We start from the raw sequence: 7,742 nt of genomic DNA, 5'->3' as shown, positions 1-7,742 counted from the left end.
CATCTTCTATTAGGAAGAGATAGACGGTGATTGGATGGCTGTGTCTGTAGGTTTTCCAGCTAATGTCCTTACTAAAGGATGGTAAGAAATTGTTGCTATCTTTTTCACCCTTCCATCAAGGAACACTAATGATATATTTCTCTATTTGATTGTCTGTCAGTGTTTCATCCACACATTTTTATACTGATGCTATGCATTCAAGTCAAATGCTTACAACATTCATCAGTCTATAACGGAACAACACACACATCTTTGTTTAACCTTAAATGCTTATACTCTGACATGTAATTAGTGAAAACTAATCATTAAAATGGCTCTCTAAAAACAATAACAGAGATGAGTTGCGTAAATTTCGTTCCATCTATAAAAGAAAATCAATAAATAAGCACATATGAATAACGCGTATCTTTGATTTTACCATACTAATTGCACCTCACATAGATTCAGTCATTCTCCAATCAGGTCAAATTAAACAAAATGTCCATTTCATAATGTATATCTAAATACAAATGGTAAGCTCTATTTTCTGCTTAAACATGATTACAATATAATATGTCACAACTTATAACAAGATATTTATTTACACGGAAAAGCGGTAGGGTCTTTTCTTCGTGCCCGAAAGTTACCGAGTTCGGCTCACCGGTCGCTCGGCGGGACATAGCCTTAGCTCACTTTGCGGCGCTGCCCTGCGGCTAACGCTGAGTTATTCCAGTCTTCCCTTGCATTCGATCCTAAAGAAAAATGTTCCCTTCGGGATGAATAAAGGAAATTTATTTAGAATTTATTTATTTATCTACATCTGAGTAGAGAGTAGGCCACTATTCCAGGGACAGTTTTTCGACCGTTCCCGCTTTACACTCAAAACTGTTTGGCTTTACTTCAAAAGCCGTCTTGATCTGCTATCGATAATATATCTTAATAAACCAAGGAACGAATATATAAATTTTGTCTCCGGAGTCTTTTCCTAGGGAATATTGGAATAACACAGACGTCAGTCGCAGTGCAGCGCCGCAAAGGGGAGCTAGGGCGAAGTATCTTGCTCAAAGGTCACACAGCGCTGCGGGTAGTCGAACCCGGTGCCTTTCGAATACGAAGCAAAGACCAAACCGCTGAGCCACATTGCCCTATAACATAACTCTACACTTTTATACCTTGACTGATCCAGATAAAATGAAATGACAGGATAGCTGTTGCTCATGGGCCTTCTTCGTCACGAACTCGTGGGGTCCATACGATTCCAAAGTGACACAATGGGCCAACACTTCCTTGACATGACTTTGGTCTGAAATAGTATATTTAAAAAATAGGGCTGTTGCAACAGCAGTGGTAGTAGAAGTAGTAGTAGTAGTAATAGTAGTAGTAGTTGTTGTAGTTGTAGTAGTAGTAGTCGTAGTAATAGTAGTAGTAACAGTAGTAGTGGTAGTAGTAGTAGTAGTAGTAGTAGTAGTAGTAGTAGTAGTAGTAGTAGTAGTAGTAGTAGTAAAAGAAAAAGAAGAAGAAGAAGAAGAAGAAGAAGAAGAAGAAGAAGAAGAAGAAGAAGAAGAAGAAGAAGAAGAAGAAGAAGAAGAACAACAACAACAACAACAACAGCAACAAGACTTTCATATGTTCATAATTACCTCTATGAATAAGCCTTAATCCATGCACTACAGAGCGCATAGAATGTATCTCGGACTTCGTGAGGTGTTGGTAGTTGACAGTCCAGTCGAAAGCAGACGACTTTCTTCGTCCCCATCTTGATGTCAGAAATTGTTGGTTTTTAGCCATGACCTCTCTGGCGGCTGATGTGACGACGACTGTTCCATTGCTGGAGTATACACTCTTCTTGAAGAAGGGAATTGGCCTTGAATGTTAAACAAACAAACAGCAAATAAAAGATAATGTCTACAAAGCCACGGGACTCTTGACACTACCGGCACAAGAGGAGTCACTAAGTCGCTACAGTCTATAGTTTACTGAACTAAAGTCAGAAAGAAGAGGGTTTAACAAGGATTTGCCGAAAGCTTACATTTCCTACACACACACACACACACACACACACACGCACGCACACAAACGCACACACACACGCACACACAGTGAAAATTCTTACACGCTTACGTTTTAGAATTTGAACTTGTTCACAACAGGCGGAGATTGGAAACACGTCTGGAATTTCTAAAAGCATGTATCAGAATCTTATATTAATTCATTTGTCTTAAAAAGAAACATCTGCATGGATCATAAGGTTTGGATCCACAGTACGTTTATATTACCTGTGGGATAAATATTTCACCCGCCACCTCAGAACGATATTGTGTCGGGTTAATTTAATTCTCTCTTTACCAATCATTTTCAAGATTCTTACTGAGATACCGATACAACACACAAAATTAATTTTTAAACTCAAATTCAAAAGCAGTAAGTACCTACATATTCTATACATAATTTCGTTGACCAAAACAAGCTTTACAAAACAGTATTGAGCTCTTATAAAATAAGAAAGCTTGTTCTTGAAATATTATAATTTATTATAAAGTGAATCTGAATAAGAAAAATGTTGTTTGTATCGTTAGGAATGTGGCTATTTATTTCTAGTAGTTGGTTAAACGCTACAGTGTCAGTGCATGTCATAATCAGTCGCAAGGAGAAAATTTTGGTTTTGCATTTATTTTATTTTTGGTCATTTTCTGAAAAAAATATGCTCCCTAGAGCAGACTAATCTTTATTTGAAGTATATCGGTTGATTTTTCAGGAAGTTACGGTTAGATGTTTGGGAAAGGTATTCAGCAACATTTCTCAAATTTTTTACTGTAGAGTATGTTTTACTAAAGTAATTATTTATCGTAAGAACTTACTGCTATTGTGTTTGAGGGATAAAAAATATAGATATATTTTTGTGTTAGTTGGGTGTGAAGTTTTGGGGAAAATCCTGAAAATGGCTGGTAAGGTGAGAGTTAAATCAAGCCCACAATTACGTTCAGTTGTCAGACCTGCTAATTTATACAACTAGCTTTAAACCAATTCTCTATCTACTTACCGATGATCCGTGCGGTTTTGGTCTGCCATAGTTTAAATTGTTTACACCACAGAAAAAGAATACAGGACACTGAACACTAGATTGTTACATTATGCTGAAGAGCTATTGAAATCACGGAGTATATCGTGTTATCTAGTGCAGTCATTCATATCATTTGGCGTAAAGGTGTTTTATGTTACATCATCCATATTTTACTACTATCATCTTTTCATATCTTAACCACCGACACACAATGCGTCTAATGAAGCAGATAAGATAAGTTTCGATAAAATGTTGTTGTCGCACTGAAACCTTTCTTTCCTTCTGGTCACACAATATTGATGGTAATAGACTCGGGTAATAATTTCCTCACCGTTTCCACTGTCATGTTCAATTCAATTCCAAGGTTTATTTTAGGCAATTGCCATTATGAAACATACATTTACATAGAATTTCAATCAATACGGGTAGAATCAATAATGAATCAAAGGAAACTATCAAAAATAATTATATGATTGAAGGGGATTAACTGGAACCACATAGAGTGCTCAAAAGTTTTTTTTTGGAGCGAATTATTAATTGACTCCAGAAATTCTGGACGAAACAACGTTGTCGGAGAATGTGTAAAAAACGAGGTGAGAATAAATAAATCAATATATAATTTAAATTTTGTGTGTGTGTGTGTGTGTGTGTGTGTGTGTGTGAATATATATATTAATATAATAATTAAAGAAATAGATACATAAGTGAATATAATAATAATTAACCCTTACTCGACCATGTGGGCACCATAATATATAACAATTGTAACCAACACACCGTCACACCGTCATGAGCAACCTTTAATAATGTTCAAATACCCAAGTAATAAATATTAATAGTGCCATCTTATCTCTCTGGGCTTCTTGAATTGTATATACATGCTAGACCACTCTGATCTCAAAATGGAAGACTAATTAATGTGCCCATATATAAACTATTTCTACCTGAAAAATCTTTCTCTATCGAGGCCCCGAAAGTATGGAACAAATTAGATAAAGAAATCAAAGACGCCCTGCCCTCGAGCTCAGTTACTTAATATAAGGAAACTTTTGAAAACAGTCCTATTCAGGAAGGCTTTTGAGTTGCAATAGTATTTGCGTTTTGTGGTATCTATTGTCCTTTAATGTGTAGCGCCTTGGAGCGCTTTGTAGATTCTGCGAGTTGTATATATTAACAATTACATTAAGTACAGTATATTACATTAAACGTTTATAGTCTATCAGACAGAATTTAGTGAAGGTTTATCACCTCATTGACGGTCTTTAATCAATAGCTGATTGACGTCAACTTCATCCAATCTACATGTTCTAAGTCCTTGGTGGGCGGATAAATGCAAATTCTACTACATTCCATTACAACGTTTTATTAATATCTTTTTTTTTGTAGGCTGATTGGAGTACTTGAGGCCCGAAATTTCACTTTTTGTATAATTAGAGCTTTTAAAAACTGTTTTGATTCAATTTCATTATGTTTTTCAACATATATTTTGATATTTACAAGGAAACAAACAATCCTTCAAAATCCATTGACAGTTTGAATATAATATGGATCTAGGGTGTTCACACTTTGGCGTGATTAGGAAGTATAAACATCAGTGTATCTACTGAGATTTGAACCTGAGACCTTTACATTAACGCAAACGACTTACAACTACGTCAGTGGATCGCCCAGAATATTGGTTTAACACATCCTGTTATGGCAATAACTGTATTTTGCGTACCCCATTTTTTTTCTTCAAATCATAACACGTAAATTGTCAATGCCGAATCAGATTATTACAAAATGCAGGTGTAAAAAGAATGATAAATTTATTATTATCAGCGATCAAATGTCTGCACAAACAGGTTCTAGGGTCAGAAATTCATGACCAGTCTAAATTTAAGTCGGGAGTTATTTATGGTGTAGGTCATGAAACGGGCATAAAACTGTAACTCGATGACGTGAGCTGTTGGATAGCTCTTAGGGTAACAAGGCTTTATTTGGTGACCTATCGTCTCCTAGCGGTATTATATCGGCTTGCACCAGTATTCAAAAAATGGTTTTCGTAAAAGGAATGAACAGAACCTTAATTTTAGAGTTTTTGTTACTTTGATAAACTATGTTCTGTGTCTTCAATAAAAACAAAAAAGTTTTTAAAAATTCATGTGTTATGTTGGCTTGCACCAGCTTTCAAAAAGTTTTTTTTTCTGTAAAAAGAACCTAATTGTCTTGTATTATGTCAGGATGAGCCATCATAATCATCATCATCATTATCATTATTATTATTATATTATTATTATTATTATTATTATTATTATTATTATTATTATTATTATTATTATTATTATTATTATTATTATTATTATTATTATTATCATTATTTTATTATTATTATTATTATTATTATTATTATTATTATTATTATTATTATTACTATTATTGTTATTATTATTATTGTTATTATTATTATTAATATTATAATTATCATCATCATGATCAACATCATCATCATCATTATCATCATCATGATCATCATCATCATCATCATCATCATTATTATTATTATTATTATTATTATTATTATTATTATTATTATTGTTGTTGTTGTTATTATCATTATTATTATTATTATTATTACTATTATTATTATTATTATTATTATTATTATTATCATCATCATAATCATTATTATTATTATTATCATTATCATTATTAGAGTACTAGTAGTAGTAGTAGTAGTAGTAGTAGTAGTGGAAATTTTCAATAGTATCATAATTAATAGATTCCAAATGCTTTAACATAATCACAACAATTAAACATATCAAACACATTCCATAAAACAACCAGTGGTATATTCTGCTATCCAAGAAACAGCTCGAAATCATGACATTGAAGTAATATTGCTTCTAAAAGACAAATTCCTGACACTTAAATGTTATGAACTATACTAATCGGGGGAAAAAGGAATTAGGAGATTATTCTCTAATTGAAAAATAACAGACTTCAAAACGAACAGATATAAATAACAGGTTTTCAATGTAATCCTAATAGCGAGGGTTCACGTCCTGTTCCCGATAGAATCACCACAATAAATCTCATCAATTCTTCCGGCATTGCATATAATATAAGCTATCCCATTATTCTACCGTAAACTTAAATAAAAACTTTTTTAAAATTTTGGCCAGAAAATTTATTTTTCAAATAACGATGGATTAAAACGACCTTGTCTTGTCAAAAACTCTAAAACCTGGGACTTTTATTTATCAAAGCCCTCTTAAGTCGGAAGTTTGGGAGTTTTTGACAAGGTGCGGGTTATTTTAATCAATCCATATTTAAAAGACGAGTCTTTTGGCCAACATTTTAATGTGTTGATTTTCAGAGTACCATAGTAGAACTAATACTTTATCTAGTTCCCTAGTTATTATTCATACCCTTAACAGTTTTCAACAACTCTAAAGTCAAAATGAAGCACGCGTTGGGGAAATAAAAACAAACAGGAACAAAACAGGACAAACCCCTCCCATGCCCACAAAATAAGCCGTAGCATTCAACATGGATATCAGGTTATGATTAAAAAATTCTAACTGCCCGATACGAAGCTCTATTCATGAAACAATGCTATGTATTCCGCTATTATTCGATCTTACAAAGGTAATTCGAGGCATTATGAAGCTACACGAATGATATCAAAGAGCGCTATCTTAACTTTTATCTAAAGCAATGTAAAAATGAATGTATAAAAATATAACAGCTTCATTAAATATCAAAAATACCAAACACGGAAAGTGTCGGACCCAAATCCCCTTTTCAGCCAACAACAACACCCCCCCCCCCCCCGTCCCAGTAATAATAATGTTAAAACATACATTTAAATCCAGATATGAAGTGATGTATTAACTCTAAGTGTTTTTGTTATTGGCTGATGAAGGGTTTTGACCCCAAAACGTTCCGTGTTGGTATTATTATTTGAAGCTGTCTAGTCATTATTTTACACATTATTATTGTATAGTCCACAGCTCCCAGCAGTTTGGTATTCAAATTAAAAACAGTGTTACTGTTTGACAGCCCCAATTGAGATCATCCTTGGAAAATACGGCCTTCAAGGCTTTGGACAAAGTAGGGAGCAATGACTTATGTTCCCTTGGACCAGTTATCATCCCGTTCTCTTTTGCAATGGACGAAAATGGATGGAGTACCAATTGCTTTCTGTCCTTTGGATAGGTTGCTGGCCCATCGTCCGATGTTTGACTCAACGTCCGTATAATTTTGGTTCTAGTGATTAACTTACTTCAAGCACCCCTCAAGATAAATTAATGAGTCAGACTTTATCTAGCTTTGTAGAGTAACAAAAAGAAAAAAATGTGAGCTCTTAAATAGCGCATTACCCACTAAACGTGCTCAAAGCGTTTTACAAAGGGTCAATGACCAACAGCAACACGTAACATATAGAACGAGACATGGTGCCTGTTAGGCGATAATACAATTTTTCAGACAGTTAACGGCCAAGTACTTATTTTACACCTGAGTATAGTGAAAGAATGTGAATAAAGATCCTTTTTCCAAGGACCCAACTATGATATGTGGTCTAGTGGCATGACACTCGCTTCGAGTTGGAAGATTCTGGCCTTTACAAGGCGTCCCTAGACAAGAGCAACACTTGACAATTGGGACGAGACATCATGCCTGTTTGGCAATGTTACGATTTTTCCTACAGAGATCAACC

General features: G+C 34.1%; 1 protein-coding gene across 8 annotated transcripts in view; it reads right to left on the bottom strand.

Moving 5' to 3' along the window:
- LOC144970285 (uncharacterized) overlaps positions 1–6,569 on the bottom strand; it is a 21,265-nt gene extending 14,696 nt beyond the window's left edge. The window contains exons 1-4 of one of the 8 annotated variants that reach the window (XM_078909760.1): positions 6,451–6,569; positions 3,020–3,379; positions 1,620–1,843; positions 1,152–1,282 (exon numbers count right to left, since the gene is read on the bottom strand). In XM_078909760.1, coding sequence (XP_078765886.1) covers positions 1,152–1,282; positions 1,620–1,843; positions 3,020–3,048 — 384 coding nt within the window. In that variant the 5' untranslated portion in view covers positions 3,049–3,379; positions 6,451–6,569. Of the gene's footprint in view, positions 1–1,151; positions 1,283–1,619; positions 1,961–3,019; positions 3,380–5,863; positions 6,133–6,403 lie in introns of those variants that run through there. The other 7 variants (XM_078909767.1, XM_078909765.1, XM_078909766.1 and 4 more) reach the window with 7 other exon arrangements.
- Positions 6,570–7,742: the final 1,173 nt, after the last annotated feature.

Source organism: Berghia stephanieae, chromosome 4 (genome assembly GCF_034508935.2).
Source record: "Berghia stephanieae isolate SIO BIC M18660-M18661 chromosome 4, UCSD_Bste_1.3, whole genome shotgun sequence".
NCBI classification, from domain to species: Eukaryota; Metazoa; Mollusca; class Gastropoda; order Nudibranchia; family Aeolidiidae; genus Berghia; species Berghia stephanieae.
This window is presented reverse-complemented; position numbering and strand designations above follow the sequence as displayed.